The sequence below is a fragment of the Solanum pennellii genome, chromosome 5 (genome assembly GCF_001406875.1).
Source record: "Solanum pennellii chromosome 5, SPENNV200".
Taxonomy (NCBI): domain Eukaryota; kingdom Viridiplantae; phylum Streptophyta; class Magnoliopsida; order Solanales; family Solanaceae; genus Solanum; species Solanum pennellii.
In genome coordinates, this window is record NC_028641.1 from 11,429,583 (window position 1) to 11,448,380 (window position 18,798).

Sequence of the window (18,798 nt, forward strand, 5' to 3'; positions counted from 1 at the left end):
TTCACAATGAAATCACTGAGTCCTCGTCAATGGAAGCATATAACAACCACTTACCATTAGGATTTTTACATTTTACCGTCATTGTATGTTTTTCAATAGGTCTTAACTTTATCAGCTTCCTGTACTCTACAGCATAATCTTCCACTATTTTTTTGAACTGATTTACACCCTCAAAGATTATTCCAAGCTCAAATATTGACACTTCACAAACTTCATTATACTTAACTTTTTTGTTTCTCCTTCTAGCAGGCATATCTACTCCCCTACAGCATCCACATCTAGTTGTTTATCACTATCATCAACTCCAACTGTCAGAGCTATAGATATAATCCTCATGTCCATCCAATTTTCATGCATATTTATCAATTTTATTTTTTTTCAATACCCTCAAAGCTTCTATCTATACCACTAGCCTTTCCAACAGGTATTTCTTCATATTCAGTAGTCTTTTTTTCTCTATTTCTTCTTTCTTCTTTCTTGTCTAAAAGCTCTCAACCCCTGATCAACATCTGAACCATCTTCCGAAGGTGTATCTAGATCTGAGTTACTACTCAAGAAATCAGATTCACCATCTCTACCTAGATTAACATCCTCATCCTCTCCACCTAAGTCAATAACCTCACCCTCCTTACAAAAGTTTAACATCAACACCCTCACCACCAAGGTTAACAGCCTCACCCTCACCACTAAGGTTAACTGTCTCACCTTCTCCACCTAGGTCAACAACCTCACCTTCTCCACCTAGGTTAGCATTCTCATCCTCTCTACCTAAGTTAACAACCTCACCTACTTCACCAAGGTCAACATCAACACCTTCACCACCAACATTAGCTAGATAGACTGTAGGTCCCTGAGTGTCAAGGAAGAATTCATCTAATACATGACAGACAAATACTTCAAAAGTATCCTTATATTTTAAGTCTTTAAGTAGGTGTACGAGATGTTGGTCAGTTGTAACCATTGTTTATTCAATAAATCTTTGACATAAAAGCCTTCAACTGTTTCATAATCCAATTCTTTAGTATAATACAGTAGATTCAAAATAGAAAAGTGATCCTTAATAATATACTTGAGTGCAGGCACACAGTTTCCAACATAAGTAGGGACAGATATTCTGGATAAATTCCATCATGGTAAATCTTTGTTAATATAATATCTTCCATGGTCAATTGTTAGGTAATCCTACAAAATATCAAACAAATCCTAGCTTAAAGATAACGAAATATACTCATATAACTCATACAACAACTAAAAAACAAAGCATAAAAGTATATTTTCTAGGTAATAGTAAAGAAGGGACAAAATATTTCCAAAAAACACAAACCCTATATTTTTACAAAACCCTAGCTTTTTGAAATTTATTTAACAAAACATATAAATAAACATTTACAATTCTAACTTACACAACGAAATCTTCAAGATCGTAATACGAACACGACGAATCCAACTTCAATCTGGAGGAAATCGCGAAGATGGAGAGCTTCAATTTGGAAGAAATCGCAAAGAGAAAGAAAGTTCTATCAAAATTAATGATTTAGGAATTTTTCCCAATTAAGACATTTACAAATACACGTCAGATACACATGATAGTTGTTAAATGGTCATTCTATACACGTCGGATACACGTTGGGAGCTTAAATACACGTTCCACACAATTTATGGAAAATGATAAAAAAATAATATTTTATTCAATAGGTACTAGGACTAGTTGATGTGTCTAAATGAATAATGAGGACAACTTTAAGGGGCCGCAGAAAACTTTGGCCTATTCCTGATATACACATGATATACTTTAGGTCATGTATGATCAACATACAACCTGTGTGTCCCATGTACGTCTATATGCGTCCTTCATATGTTAATCTAACCAAATTCCAATAACTACGACGTTGATACATCCATCTAATGTTTGGTATACGTATCGTATATCACATATACATCTCGTGTGTGGTATATATGACTTGTATATCAAAAATATGACTATCATATTTGGATACTTTTTAATAAATCGTGCATATCAAGTTGTTCATTGCTTTGATTAACCTGATTTTTATTTGATTAGAAAGTTATTTGCAAAGGGTTACAACTTTCATACCTAGAGTATTCCCAAATTCACCACCAATTAATAATAATTATATATATTTGAATTGAGGCTTTGTGCAAACTCATTAGGAACTTTTGATTTACATGTCCTTTACAACTTGTTTGGGCCTAAGAGCAATCTGTATACCCGAAATCACTTTCAAAGAACAGTTAATGTAACACATCTGTTACTCAATTTGGAATTAATCATAAAGATTTAAGGGTCGTTTGATAGAGTAAAGAAAAATAGTGGTGAATAAAAATAAAACATATATATGGTGTATTATTAATATTGATGTTAATAATGCTTACATTAGTTATGCTAAAATTACTTATTATATAGTGTTTGATTTGGTGTATTAAAAATAACATACATTGCATAATTTCTATACAATAATATTTGTTTACACTACAACAAAAAATGACCATTAGTGACATTTAATTCTTAATTACCGATAAATATATATTTTTAGCGGCAATTGTCACTCTTTGCATATGTCCCTAAAGCCTTTAGCGACATTGGTTCTAATGGCACTTAAATAATGCCGGTAAGACTTTAGCACTCTTTATTAGTGTCAATATTTAATGCCGCTAAAAGTTGTTTTTGTTGTAGTGTTACAAAATAAGTATATTGAAACTCCCAATATCAAAAATAATATAGAGAAAATATATTGTAAAATCAAATCAGTTAAACTTGAAACCTATATATTTTGATTTGGCAAGTAACATATATATCTATTATATGCAAATATTATGTGCGGATATATATATATATATATATAAGAAGTTAATTTTTCTGTTAAATCCTAAAAAAAATAGAGTTATAAGTTGGTAATTTTTCTATTTTATCTTTGTAATTAATTGAAAAATGAAACTTTTTTATGATTTTACAAAAAGCAAAGAAGATCGGAGTGTAAATCATTAAAAATGATAAAATAAGACACAAAAGAATATAAGCAAATATATTAGGGATGCAAAATAAGAAATTAGTACTCTTTAATAACCAATCTGGTTGATGTAAACATTTTTAGGGATAGTAATTGGTAAGGCATTAAATGAAGATAGAGGGGGGAAAAAGAAGTAAGAATTGTTTGGGGAAATGGGAGCAAAATCTCAAGGTTACTCCTAAAAAAAAAGAGTAAAGTTAACAAGTCAATTTCCATATTGTTGTTTCTCCATGTTTAGCATTGGCATGTCCTCTACTTTCACAACCACTTTCTGTTGAGGGAAAACATTATATTTCATATCTAACCAACAAACCTATCTGAGGTTAGACATCATATATATTGGACCACTCCACCACCCTTCTTTTTTATTTTCTTTTTTCTATATATACACAACAAGATGTGATTGCTAGTTTGGGGGATACTTATTATTATTATTGTGAATAAGTGCACCTCCACCATGTGCTTGCCTTAATTTTCATGACTTTGTTAACCCTTTCCTTTGAACTTTTGTTTTGATGATTCTAGCTAGCTAGGTACATAAAAGTATTTATTTTATATCAAATCTTGACTTTAGACCTAGTAGCTCTGTTTGTTTTGATATCATGTTGAATTATGTAATCATCTTATCTAAAAATAAAAGTTGTTTGAGAGAGCACATTATTAATTTATTATTAGTTATTTGTATTCTCAATGTCACTTGCTACCACATGTTTAAAAAAACTAGTTAAGGTGAATATTAGTTTCTCGTTAATGTGTATTTGCTTATAAGGAGTCATTTGATTATTTCAGATAAATCATTTCATCGTGTATATGAAATAATTTATTTCATCATTAAGGTATAAATGACGATATAAATAATCTCAAGAATATTGGATATATCGCAAGAATTAATGAAAAATTGAATAACAATGACGATCTAATAGACTAATACCTTCAACCAAACGTATAGTAAAATAATCCTACATTTAATTAATATTCCTTATCCCTCACACAAAACGCTCACGAATCCTATATTTTGTTTTGGCCTTTGGATTTTTTAAACTCAAGAAAATAAAGTTCTCCCCCATTTTGCTTTTTTCTAGTCTTTTTTTTTTCCGTCTTTTTCTTTGGTCAATCTCTTGTTCTGACATTATTTGACCCTAGTATTCTGACATTATTTGATCAAATACACAAAAAAAAAAAAAAAAGTTGAAAATAACAAGACAAAGAAATGCCCTCTTTCTTCATTTGCGATGTTAACTTTTTATTTTGAGTAAACTTATCTACTCCTGTCAATATGAACACTTTGGTTTGAATGTAAATCAAAATAAGAGGTGTATATATTCAAAATAAATAGGAGACTTTAAGGTACTTATTTCTAGTACAAATTGCAGGTTTTCTTAGTACTTTTAACAGTACAATAGTACTTTTTATAATAAACATTAATAATAGATGCTAAGTATTATATCTATTTAATTATAATTTGGTCAAGGCTCCAAGATCTAGAGATACTATTTAACTTCATGAAATGCATCTTTTTCACTATGTAATGGAAAAGGCTATTGTTGCTTGCCACCAGACAAAGACGACTTCTCCGCGATTATCTTTCAAATTTTAACTTTGATTATTAAAACTTTTATGATTACTTATGTAAATACATTTATAGACAAATAAAAATATTTTTTTGTTGATTATTGTTTGTTCACTTAGTTATTTCGCCACAGCTTCATTTACATTATCAAAGAATTTATATAGATTTCATTCAACATATTCCATTGATTTTTTTTTTCAGAAAAGGAGAAACTTAATTAATTAAAGATTCAAATAAGATTTTAAAGTAAAACTTACTGAACTAGTAGAAAAGAAAGCACAATTACATTTTGAATCTTGCTTTTGCTGTTTTCACATATATGCTTTTCAAGACTTCCCAGCTTTTAGCTTTTAGCCTTTAACCTAAAGCCAAGAGACAAATTTCTAATACCAATATATTTGTTGTAACCAAATCTCTCATCACCCATTTTTGTTTTCCCCCTTGCTCCTACTCTTTTTAACATATATTTTTTTTACTTTACAATTTAATTCGTTTTACTTTAAACCAAAAATATGTATATTTAAATGTGATATTAAGTCGATCTAACTCATATCAAAAAAGAATGTTTGAAGCAAAAATGAATAGCTGTAAAATGTATAGGCCCACACTTCATGTAAATTTAAAGAGAAGTTGAATGAAGAATAGAGATATCATTTGGTCGGGAGGCAAGAATAAAGAGAACTCATCATATCATATTCCCCATTCATTTCGTTTCTTTTTTCCAACCATACTCTAAATTAATACTCCTATTAATATTCAAAAATAAAATTTTAAAAACAAAAAAAACTGCAGAATAATTTGCTTTTTTTCCACTTTCATACATCCCAATTCTTTTTTACTTGTTTTATACAAAAATAGAGACCATAATTATATTCCCAAAAACGGCCACTATTAACTTGCCCTTCTTTTACCTTTTTTACTTGCCAGTAAATTTTTGAGACTCACGTGCCGTTACCGTCACCTTCACAGTCAAGCACACTGTTACTCTCGCCGTTTAACTCTCCCCCATGTTTTGACCCTCCTCGCCCATTTCTCCGTTACCGTTACCGTCATTTTCACCGTCTTCGTCAATCCATCTCTCTACAGGTGTACACTCTGCTTTATGACGCATCTTCCAATCAAGCGCCTGACAAGCGCGTGAGCAATAGTTAACTGTACCACAAACGGAGCACCGACGGAATTCATGCCTCCTACTTTCGGGTCTTCCACAGCCAGCATGTGAACAAAGCCGGAGCCCCGAACCCGGAACTCCCCCTTTAGAAGCGAACCATTCCGTTAAGAACTGATTAGCCGGGTGGGCTTCCGGGGCAGGAACATTACACCCGAAATCACTCAGTAACGGGCACCCGCTACCTGCTCCGTGTCGGTGATGAGGCAGTGGGTTCCACGTCAGCCACCCGCCGGCGGTCAGAGCCGAAGGCGTCATCGACAAAACAGCAGCAAGCTCACGCGCGTTAGCTTGGACAAGGAATCGCCGACCTTCGGCGATGTTTTGCTTCACGCCGTACCCATCTTGTAGACAGTGACCAAGCTCTCTCAAAGCATCGATGTGGCCTAAGAAGGCGGCGCGTGCACAAAGCGCAACTCCGGCGCGGAGGTCCTTGTCGTTCTTCGAGCCACCGCTGCCGTTGAACTGTATAACAGCCAGAGAATAGAGCGACGGCGCGTGAGAGCTAATCGCCGCCTTCGCCATCAAGGACGCGCCGCTCCCTCGATTTTGTAAACAGTAGAATCGAATCTGTGTTCAACAATAAAAAAATCGCCCAGTTAATATATATATAATTAATTTTAATTTCCCCATTAATAAAATCAATAGATATAAAAATACTCACCATTCCAAGGGTATAACAAGCTTCAACATTTCCGGCGTCGGCGCATTGTTTCAGAAAACGTTGAGCAGAATCCGACCAGTTTTGTGCTTTCACTGTTAACATTTTCTGGGAAGCTTTTGATAATACAAGCGAATGATGACCTAACCCATTTAGTCTTTTGCATCTGCATATCAAAAAAAAACAGCCCCATTAGATACAAAAAAAATTTTGTTTAGTTTTGAAAAAACGGTGAAAAGAAGATCGGAACCTACGTAATCAAAACGTTAACGAAATCAGCCGGCGATGCAGCAGAAGAAGTGAGTTTGCAGAGAATAGATACAACGAGATCATCCGGCAAAGAATCAAAAAGATCAGGATGATGACCAGTAACCCCCGGCGAAAGTCTGGATCTTTTCCGATGGTCTCCGACACCGGAAAAATCATCTCTTCTCCTCTTAACAATTTTGTTTTCTCTACACATGTTTACTTTTGGATTTGGATAACAAAACCCTCTTCTCGTTCTCATTCCTTTATACCCACAAACACTTTCTGTATGTAAAGAAAGAAAGGTAAAGTAAAACAAACAAACACCAACGACGACAGAAGCCGAATGCCCTGTATATATATATATACAAACTCAGGACCCAGGCGCAGGATAAGAAATCAGATGAAATGACTTAAATACCCTCCATATTTGTTTCAAAGCTAATGAAAAGTTGGTCAAGCGGCGCTGACCAGATCCGTCGTCGAGGACACTTGCTTTAATTTTTTATTTATTTATTTGTTTTCCTTGTATATGCATACGCCAAAAAGGTTTAAAAAAAGAAAAAGTTAAAATAATTCATTTTTTCACAAAAAGAGAAACAAAGTAATTAGATGTATATAATTACAAACAAAAAAATTAATATCTTTTTCCTAACAAACTGATTAATCGTAACAATAATAATAAGTAAGTATACAAGTGAAGCTACTAATGTTGTTTAAGTAGATTCGAGGTAGTTGTTATTTCTGTTTGTTTTGTTTTAATTTCTATGGGGTTTGTTTTAAAAGTAGTTAATTTTGTTGTGATTAACTTAAATAGGCAACTAATTACGGTTTGTTTTAATTTGTACGTTCTTTATTTTAAAAGCGGTTAATTTTGTTATTGATTCAATTAAATATATTTTATAACGACAGTAGAAATTGAGGAATACGTATGGTAGATGAGAGTGGGACAACATTTGTAACAAAATTCAGGTAGCAAATTTTGGGGACTGAACGAACGAACGACTCATCCACTTTAAAGGTCAAAGGGTGATTTCAGCAATTGGACAACCTTTTTACTGCTATTTTGTTTTTACTTGCCTTCTCATTTTACGTTACAAATTTTTTTCATATATAATAATTTTAAGATATAATATTATAATTAATTAAAAGAGCAATTTTTATATATAACAAATATAAAAATTATATTTATATATTGGAGTTATTGTTCGTATAATTATGCTTCACAATAAATTTTATGTTTGTTATAGAGCTTTTGATTTGTATAATTTGCTAAAAACATTCAATTTTATATAAATTGTTTAATTTTGTATGTATTCATTTATACTATAATAAAATTGAATTTGTATAATTATAAGTGTAAGGGATGAAAATATATGTACTTTATTTTGTATATATACTTTTATCTCGCTTAATACAAAAAAAAACGCAATTTATACATTTTATACCGAACCGAACTGTATAAAATGATTAATTGTATACTGGAAATGGTTAATTGTATACCAAATCAGATGGCAAGAAAAAGGGATGTTTGTTGTGAACTCCAATTAAAATAAACTATGCCTATAACATTTAATTTGAATTAATAATTTTTTTATTTTATAGAATTTTTTCTAATTGGAACTATACAAGTATTAAGATGTAAAAGTTAATTATGAAAAATTTATTTATTATTTTATGTAGATATTAATTATATGAGAATTGATATTTTATGTATCAATTATCTCAATTTTTATCATGTATAAAATAGGAGTATATAAAATTCCCTTGTTAGTTTATATATGTATTCGGATTGCTAAGTTGTCAATCAAATGAATTATTTATTTCGTGTATACTTATCAAACGTTATATAAGTTTTATGAAAATTAATACATAAATATTTTTTTTATATAACTATCAAACGATCTTAATTTCATTATTTGTTTTTAGAAGAGAAAAATATTGTGTTAGTGAAAGAAAATGTTAGTAGTTTTTTGTTACCACTAAAACTATATTATCTACATTTTACCATGATTAACCTATCACGAAATCGTTTGTACATTCATGTTACTAATTATTATAACGCATTTTGCTCATAAAATTATTTTGTACTATGACATATTAATATAAAAGAAATTTAGATTTGATGAGAACTTTAATACGAATTTTATCTTGGACCTTTAACCAATTGCCTTATAAATGCAAAGTTCAAATTACATTATTCAGTAATAATAATTTTTCAACTTTGTGATAATTATATGCGTATGGTATGACGGCTCAATTTTGATTTTATATGAAATCCCCCTTCTAACGTTTCCTCCATTGACCTTCTTTATCATCAAAAATAAATAAAGTATTAATTACTTAAATATTATATTTCCCATCAGCTACAATTAATTTCTTTAACAATTTTCAGGAGCATTTTCCATGTAAAGCTTATATATTCTGTTTCATAAATATCTATATTGTAATTTATACCGTAGCAAAAATAAATGTGTATACTTTATAGGAGTAATAGAGTTGTTAATGATCGGTGGGAATCAAAAGGCATTGGTTTCATTATTTGCATACCAAAAATCAAGGTGTTATTGTTGAAAAAAAAAAGGTCATGTAATTAAAGTAATTGATTAAAAAGGAAAAGGAATTAAGTAATTAAATGAGATGATTCAAATCGGCTAATTTTGACCATTTATTTAATTTTTGGCCTAACCTATAAAAAGGATATATAATTAATTAATGAAAAAAATTAATTAGAAATTGATCAGAATGGTATGTTATTTATGTTGTATTTATTTTATAAAATATTTTTATCTTCTTAATTATAATATTTTTTAATTTAAAATGGAAAAAATTAATTTATTTACAATAAAAAAATATTATTAACTTTTTAAAATTCTAACCAAATTTTCTGGCTATTTAGCATTATCCTTAATTAATATCTAAGCAAGAGAATAAAAACAAGAAATAGAATAAAGGATATACAATGCTATCATTTCCATACCAAAAATCAAGATTTGTTGTTGAAAAGTAATTAGTATAATTCTAAGAATTAAAAAATGTAAATAAATATGGTTCAAATTTGCTAATTATGTCCAATTCTTTAAATTTTTGTCCTTCTAAATTAGAATGGATATCAAGTAGGTGAAAAAAAACATGAAGCTAGAATAAAATAATAGATCATGGGGCTCCAATTCTGTGTATTGCATTAAATTACAAAATATTATAAAAGAGTTTTTTCCTATCAAGACTAGCCAATAATGACTTTAGTAATAAGCGTTATAGAGATGAAGAGTTTGACTTGGTATGTAAAAATAATTATATTTATTAACTTAGGATATGTATTTTATGCTCCAATTTGATTTATTAAGGGGTTGTTTGGTTGTGATGTTGAAAATTCTACATGGAAAAGTTATGAATAGTTCGTGCATAATCTAGCATCTCTAGTGTATAGATTTAACATAATAATATTTTCCATTAATTGAAACATAAATTTTATTTCATATTTAATTATAACATAATAATTTTCATTGTTAGATGTTACTATAAATATAATATAATTATATTATTAGTTCCACATAATTAGTAAGTCATTAGACAATTGTAAGAACAAGAGTTTAAAAAACACAAATGCCCCCTCATTAAATACAAATACAAACACAAAATTAGAATTGTATAGCATATAAAATTAATTAAAGATGTAAATGGGAATTAGTTGAAAAACATTAGGTTGCTTATTCCACTTTTATATTCATTTGGATGGCCTTTTGTGTAGTAAAGAAGAAAAGGATAAGTTGAGAGATGACGAGGATCTAAACAAGTGATGTCGACCACTCATGTCAATCCTCTACGCCCCACGTCTCCCTTCTCTCTATTCACCAAATATACTACATATCTTTCGTCTCAGTTTTACCTTTAACCAGAAGTCTTAGATTAAATTTTAAATATAATAAACTTAATTATAAGTCTTATATTGAATTTCGATATAAAAAAATTAGAAAAAAAAAATAAATATATCTTCAAACTATTGTAAATAGTATATAAATATCTTCGGTTAAACTTTTGAGATATTGATGCTTCAGCCATCCAAAACCAGAACATATATACCCTTTATACTAACGGACATACATGTGACATAATTTTATCCACCGATCCGACATTAAATCGATGGATAAGATTGTGTTACGTGTCTCTATTTAGTCTTCCGTTAGAGTAAAGGGCATACTAGTTCTAATTTTTGGATGGCAGGCGCACCAATATCTCAAAAGCATGACAAATTTACGATAGGTGATATATTTATCCTTTTTCTCATTTTTTTATATCTAAAACTCCATCTGAGACTTCGGATCAAAGGTTAAACCGAGACGAAAGATATGTTGTATGTTTGGTGAAGAGAGAGAAGGGAGACTTGGGGCGTAGAGGATTGATATGAGCCATTTGAATTTAGTTGGTACTTCATATTGGTTGGAAGGTTATATCCAAATAAACCATACAATGTACCATCTAAATTTAGGGCCCGTTTGGCCATAGATTTTACAAGTAAAACTTGGGAAAGAACTTGGCAAATTTTGTTTGTCCATACACTTTTTCATTATTTGGCAAAAAATTTTGGCAAATATTTCAAATTCCCAAATACTAGTTTTTTCTAGTATTTGGGAAAATTTCATTATTTGGAAAGTTTTAGAAATTCAATTTTTACACCTAACTTATATATTTTACAAAAATAACCGATTTATTAACACCAACCAATTCAATTAGCTCCCCATCTGCCAACTAACTCAATTAATACACTTTTCTATTATATAGAGCATATACGTATATGGACTTTTATATCCAAAAAATTAGTTGAACAACCATAGTATAAGCTCTGTGGCAGTCCTCTGTGGAGAAACAAGTTGAAGGTTATTTGTAAAAATCTACATATTTTTTCTTATAGTGAATTTCGTTTACATTGAACTTGCTTGAATTGATTTGTATGAATATGTTCTCTTGTCTAGGTTTAAGAGTTACGAATGATAAGAATCTTTTCTCCTTGTGTTTTATTTTTTCATTAGACTGGCACAACTAATTTTTCGGTCTTGTTTGTTAAGTTTTGTAATGCCCATTATTCCTAAAGTTGGTTTTGAGATTTCCGACGAGAACTCTATGACTTCACCTTTTCCGGTTAACAGGGTAATATACTTTCAATCGTGTTCGTACGTCTTTCATTTTTAGTAAAGACATGCTTTCAGATTTTGTGCACTCCAAAAAAAATAAAGTGATGCATATGTTGTGTTGTCATGTTGATGTTGTATTGTAGAAACGTAAAAAAATGAATAAATCACGTGGTTCAGCGGTTGATAAATGGACTGATGAAGAAACATCAATCCTTATAAGTGTCTTGCATGATGATGCGAGGATGTCCTGATTTAAAGGTTATGCCATCAGTGGTCCACGATTAATAGAAGTTAGGAATGAGTTTTTTGAGAAAATTGGAAATCGAGATTTCTATTTTGCTATGTAAGACAAATTTATGGTTAGTTTTGATAGTTTTAAAAACTTATAGGTATAAATCATATTTCTTAAAAAAATGAAATATGTTTCACAAATTCTATGGCCAAACACATGGTGAAATTTCACCCAAATTTTCATCCAAATAATATTTGCCAAAAATATTTGAATATTTATGGCCAAACGCTAGCTTAGTTACTACTTCAATACAAATTTTAAACATGGGATCGAGAAAAAAAGACATCTATTTTTTAAGAGTTAATTCCACTCATTCAAGTATTAGACAACTTCTTTTATTTCTTTTAAAATTATAAAAATCATTTAATTATTACTATTTTTTTAAAAAAAACTATAAGAACTTTATTTTCTCTCAATTAATAATAAATATATTTAACTAATTTACATTACACTAAATTACTGATTTAACTATGTTTTATACCCAATTTTAGACCTGGTCAAAAATATTAAGAGTGATTTCTTGACAATTACTAGCAATTCTAGAGTTTCATACATTGGTTAATTCTTTTTAATTTGTTGTATATTTGCATGCCGGCTACCAAAAAATGCACATTATTAGTGTCGTTGTGCTGCTATTTTAGAGATTTTCGAACGTCTTCAACTCGTTATAAGCCAAATTCAGGAGGGGCATTTTTAGGTTCCACTCTTGTCATATTTCGCTTTCATTCACTAATTAAACATTTTTTCCTTCATCAGAGACAATTATAAAAGAAGTTGTTAATTATTAGGATCGAAATAATCAGATTTCGTGCACAACTAATATGTATTTTCTAGTTTCTAAAGGTGGATAATGATTTAGTCAAATATATTTATTATTTTAAAAAAAATTAACCTACATGACATGTTGATTAGAAAAGAATTTTTTTTAATGTTATTTAAATATTTTTTTTGAAAATGATAATTTCATGAGTTTATTGTCCTAAACGAAATAATATTGGTTTTATATAAATAAAAATTGATGCTATAATGAAACTGTGGCCGCTACAATCTCTGTCACAATCTCAGCCCTTCGGGTGAGCATTTTGTGCGCATTGAGTAAAGTTTCCACTGTGAAATAGCCTGCAAACCATATAAGGGATGTAAACCGCACTAGGCAAGCCCTATGCAACATGCTCAACTCAGAAGGCATTGAGGGGGATCAATCTCGGGTCATTTGCGTGAATAACCACCCTCCAAACCAACTAAGTCGTACCTTTGAAAATAATAAAGACAATGTTGAAAAATGTAATAGAGAAATGACTATAATTAATGAGGAACTAAATGTTGATTTCATAAAGTTGACAAGTATTGTTGGATATTCTAAAATATTATGGTGCACAACTATTATTAGACGGAAAAAGTAATAGCTAACTAGGTCAAAAAAAATACTTTGAAAATTTTAACTTCGCTAAAAAGCGTCAGGTAGAACATCTAAACGTGTGAAGTTAAAATGTATGATGAAATATGATTATATAATATGGTTCATATAATGTAGACTTACCAATTAAAAAAAATAGTGTGTGAATTGACATAATAATGAAAACAAAAACTATTATTTGACTCAATCTATAAGAAGCCTTAAGCGTAGAGTTATGGCCGCCCACAATGAACAAATTAACATATAGTTAGTCGTTTCCGATTATTTTACAATTGCAAAGCGTGCTAACTTGTTTACACATTACAATTTGTCCAATTGCACAGTGAAATTAAACTTTATAAAGAATATTTTTTTCGACTCTCACTGAATGTCCGAAGCTCACATTGAAGCTCTAACTAAATTCGAATCACGCATTGCAGGGCTCATTCATGGGTGACACTCCCAACAAGATTTTCTCCATTCCCCAAGCTCTAACCCAAAATATCTAATTAAGGATGAAACACTCATATTAATGCACCAACCATTCCTTCTCTTAATCTAATATTCAAATGTAAGCATGCTCTTATAGTCTTATACGTACGCAAACATTGAACTTATTTTATTATATGATTAATCAATAATCTAACCAAACATTTTTCTCATGTCGATTATTTGAGTATTCTTGCTATGACACTTTGGTTGGGAAAGACTATAACTTGTATACAAGTATTTATATGAGGTGAAATTCGAATTTAATTAGAGTTCGAATCAAGAATCAATACGGGGAAGACAAGCATATATGGCATGAGTTAGTAGCTAGTTCGCTAAGAGAGCATATGCATGTGGCCATCTCTCGAATGATTAAGCATTAAGTGGGATCTCGAGATCTTCGCCAATTGTTATAGAATAAGGGTTTTTTTGACAATCAGGAATTAAGTCGGATTTTGAAATCTTCGTCAACCATTATATAAAATAATTTAAATAGGGGTTTCGAAATAATTATGCGGGTCTCAAGATTTTCGCCAACAGTTACAAAATAAGGGTCTCTTGAACAATCAAGTATTGAGTGGGAACTCAAAAGTTTTGTTAATTGTTACATAAAATAATTTGAATATGGGTCTCTGAACAATCAGACGTTAAGCGAAATCTTGAAATTCTTGTTAACAGTTACATAAAATAATTTGAATAAGAATCTCTAAACAATCAGGTGGGGGATCCCGAGATCTTCGCCAATCACTACAAGATGAAGATAAACCTAAAATCAACTTATCTTAACTGAGAGAGATTAATGGAAATGAAACCCTAGGGTTTATATCTTGTAATTTGTTTCATTATAATTTTATTATATGATCATCTAATCATAAATCTAATTTACTTCTCTTAAAGCACCTATATAAATTCAATTATATTTATATTTCAAGGGCAAACGATATTTGAGATAATGATTCAAGATATTATAATAAGAATATGTAGGTTTGACGACACAAATTTTGTCAGGTGAAATTTAATAAAAATATTGACAGAATGGGACATTAAAAGAGTTGCGTTATTCTCCCCTGTTACATTCATGACTATATATTATAGATTAATTAGCAAGTTGATGTTAAATTCTCCTCTTAAACATATAATAATAAATGTAATGGCCTGCGTTGCGTTGTGGAGGTGCATAATTATTTTCTTTTAATTGGTGGATTGATAATAATAATAATAATAATAATAATAATAATAATAATAATAATAATAATAATAATAATAATAATAATAATAATAATAATAATAATATTAATATTGATAAACAGATAAGATCGATAATGACGGCAACGGCAACAAATTTAAAGTAATGTCAATTTCATGATGAATAGCTAATAAACCTGCCCACAATTTCTTTTAATAAATAATTGTGACTACAAACATCAAATAAACTAGCTTTATAACATGGTCGGCATAAATTAGCAAAGCATGACTAGACTATAATCTATTGTTGTTATTATTCACAAGCTATTGATTTCTAATCAGACAATATATTAATGCCTCTACAACATTTTATATGGTTAATAATAATTTAATCTCTATATTTATATTATATTATTGCTTCATAGTTTGTTATTATTATATTATTATAGTATTATATTTTTAGATACTCATTTTTAAGCTTCTTACATATTTTATGTGTGTGGGAAAAAAAAACAGTGGAGGCAAGAAGTGGCGGATCTAGGATTTAAAGGTTGTGGGTGCTCACTTTCAGGTGTAAAATTCGCTGGAAAAAATTTAAAAAAAGAAATGCAGCGGAATTCGAATCCTCGTCAGTGGCTTTGCGTGCCTCTTATTGCAGAGCTTTAAACCAGCTCACCCACAACTGCTTTTGTTGTATGGGTGCTCATTTAAAATTATAAGAACATATGTATCATATATTCTATATATATATATATATATAAAATTTCGAAAATCAATGAGTGCTTGAGCACCCTCGTCTGGCTTACTGGGTCCGCTCCTAAGGCAAGATGCGGTAGAGCTCAACCGTGCAAGGCACAAAATTCAAGAATGATTATTCCTTTTTTTTTATATATATATATTTATTACTTTTTGTTTTTCATTATGAATTCTAGTACTATTATATTTTTTACATACTATAAAGAGTAGTTAATTTTTTAACTTAGGATTCTAATAGAATCTTTTTGTAAAATGAATTAGACGTTAATTTTTTAACTTAGGATTTTGATAGAATCTTTTTGTAAAATGAATTAGACATTGGATAGTATTTTAGTTCTCTACTTACTTAACTGCATGTTTATGTTAGTTAATTGAAAATCTCTCAATTAATTGTGCCTATTTATATTTGTTGCCTAAGAGAAAAATGCATATTATTTAGATAAACGATAGTTATTGAATATTGTCTCCATATGTTTCTATCTTTTAAGTACTTGTCTAATTTGTTTTTTACTTTTTCGTCTTCACAAATTAAGATAGGATTTTTTTATATATATATATATTATACTCTCAACTGATTAATTTTGAAAAAGGTAATTTTTTTTTAAAATTTTAAATCATTAATTCATCTAATTCATGATTAATAAGGTAAAATTGTAAAGTTATTATATTAATCATTATTTTTTAAATAAACATATCAATTTACAAATAGATAAGTAATTAAAAACAAAAAAAATATAATATGACACAGTTAACATTTTTATTATATGTATTCAAATTATGAAGAAAGTAGGAAAAGTTTGGATGGATGTGCACAAGAATTTGAGAATTAGGTGCATGAAACTTTTTTAATCAACTTACGCAATATTTAATTTAGTTAAATAAGGAGTCTTTCTTTAAATGATGATATTTTTTAAATATTTTAAATTATGAATAGTTGTGATTATAATATTTTTAATATAATTTTAGATAATTTTATTTTTCATTTTCTTTTAAAAAAATTATCTGCACAACTTCGTATAAAATATTAGATAATTTTACCTTCATGATGCTGTGAAATATCTCACGTAAAAATGAAACGAGAATATTAGTACAATAAAACCTGATACGGTTTTATTGAAATGTTATAAGAATAATACTCCTTGATATTACCTCTATTTTAATTAAAAAAGAAAATGTCAAAGAGATTTTATATATATATGATTTGCTTTAATAAAAAAGGATTTGTTGATATTTACTTAATTACGTATTTATTAGTAATTACCCTTTTCTCACTGAGTAATCCTTTTTAATTTTTAAAAATAAAAATATTCAAACAAAAGGCTACAACAGAAAGGCAAAAACAACGATAATTTGAAAAAGTTTTTGGAAATTTAAACTTGTAATTAATAGTAAGTATGATTTAATTTTGAGATGGACACATTTATCTACCCAGCCCAATGGAATATAAAAAATAATAGTTCATAATTGCTATGAAATAGTACTGGCCAGCTTAAGTAATTATTTTTACTAATTTAATAAAATTGGGCAAATAAATAATATGTGCAGGCGTGCCTCTTGTTTGTTCAAGTAGTTAGAAATTTTTTTCAATGGGGCCGTTGAGTGATGGCTACATGCGTTGTTGCATGTAATTTTCAAAAAAGAAAAAAAAACATTCATTTTTAGGGACACGTGTCAATTTTTTAACACTTGGGGAAATAAAAGAATAGGATAAGTATGGATTTGGAAGGAATGGTGAAGAATTGTGTTAAGTGGATACTCTATACTTTCTCCATGCTTGGATAAAAAGCCTAAAGATCACAAGATTTAACAAATATCAAGACACCCTCAATCTAGTTTAGTGGGGTTCCTCTAATCCTACCTATTATTGTTATTTATTATTATATTTCTGGATTTGAGCTTTAGGTATGACAAAAATTTTAATTTACTTCATAAATAAGGTCCTATGTAAGGGCAGAGTTATTTTAGTTAAAAGGTGATTTATTCTATGCCTTTTGTTAGAAAATTATATAATGTATAATGTTAAATGTTACTTGATCAGTTTATTTTTATTTCTCATGTCATGTTATTCAAAAGTCAATTTGTTTAAATCTTAAAGTTAAATTAAATTATATTAATTTGATATTTTTTTAAAAAAAATAGATATACAAAGTTCTAAATTACACTTGTTTGCATATCAGTGTGATGAAAAAATACTTCGTAAAATGTTAATCAAAATTCTTATAGTTTGACTCTAAAAAAAGAAAATCATGACAACTAAAAGTGGATTGAGGGATATTTTGTGTCAATTTAAGTGACGGGTGTCTGATTTCAACATTCAAACAAGTCTAATTTGATCGTAAAATTTTCATACATCTTTTAAAAATATTTGGATTGTTAATTATTGTGATTTATAATATGTTTTATGTGGTTTACAAATCTATTAATTCTATATTAATCTATTAATTCTACATTTTTAAAAAAAAAAGATTTTCTGTACGAATTTTCAATCAAACTTAAATTGTTTGACTCTAGAAAAACAATATGTGTTCACACAAATTGAAACAGAAAAAGTAATTAATATAAGTATATATTTAATTTTGCACATCCCTAATACATCTGACAAGAAAGTTGGCACATCCTTCACCAAATTTTTAGTTTTGTCACTAATTTTATGCTACACAAATTTAAAATAATTGAGCTTCAATGCATATATCAAATATCGAATAAAAAAAGTTATTGTTCATATCTAGCAGAATTTTCAGCACATCCTTATTGGTTACTTATATATAGGGGGAAAGACACTTAATATATCGACCACCGTAAAAATGACCTAAATTTTAGCACTAATGATAATTGTAACTACCTAAATTGCTTCAAGAAGCCATCCAAAAAAAA

At 29.1% G+C, this 18,798-nt stretch overlaps 1 protein-coding gene across 1 annotated transcript; it reads right to left on the bottom strand.

Annotated features, from left to right (window-relative positions):
* Positions 1-5,255: 5,255 nt before the first annotated feature.
* On the bottom strand, positions 5,256-7,025 carry LOC107020971 (F-box protein At1g67340). The gene is made up of 3 exons (XM_015221528.2): positions 6,683-7,025; positions 6,432-6,594; positions 5,256-6,337 (listed from the first exon to the last, which is right to left on the bottom strand). Exons 1-3 carry the CDS (start codon positions 6,934-6,936, stop codon positions 5,594-5,596), a joined length of 1,161 nt encoding a protein of 386 aa, XP_015077014.1. The 5' UTR covers positions 6,937-7,025; the 3' UTR covers positions 5,256-5,593.
* Between the last annotated feature and the right edge of the window lie 11,773 nt (positions 7,026-18,798).

Bases quoted from the DNA above. Each gene is read 5' to 3' on its own strand.
- LOC107020971 (XM_015221528.2), bottom strand. From the start codon at position 6,936: ATGAGAACGAGAAGAGGGTTTTGTTATCCAAATCCAAAAGTAAACATG. The intron at 6,595-6,682 runs GTAGGTTCCGAT...TTTGATATGCAG, and splicing joins TTCGTTAACGTTTTGATTAC to ATGCAAAAGACTAAATGGGT. The intron at 6,338-6,431 runs GTGAGTATTTTT...TGTTGAACACAG, and splicing joins CTTGTTATACCCTTGGAATG to ATTCGATTCTACTGTTTACA.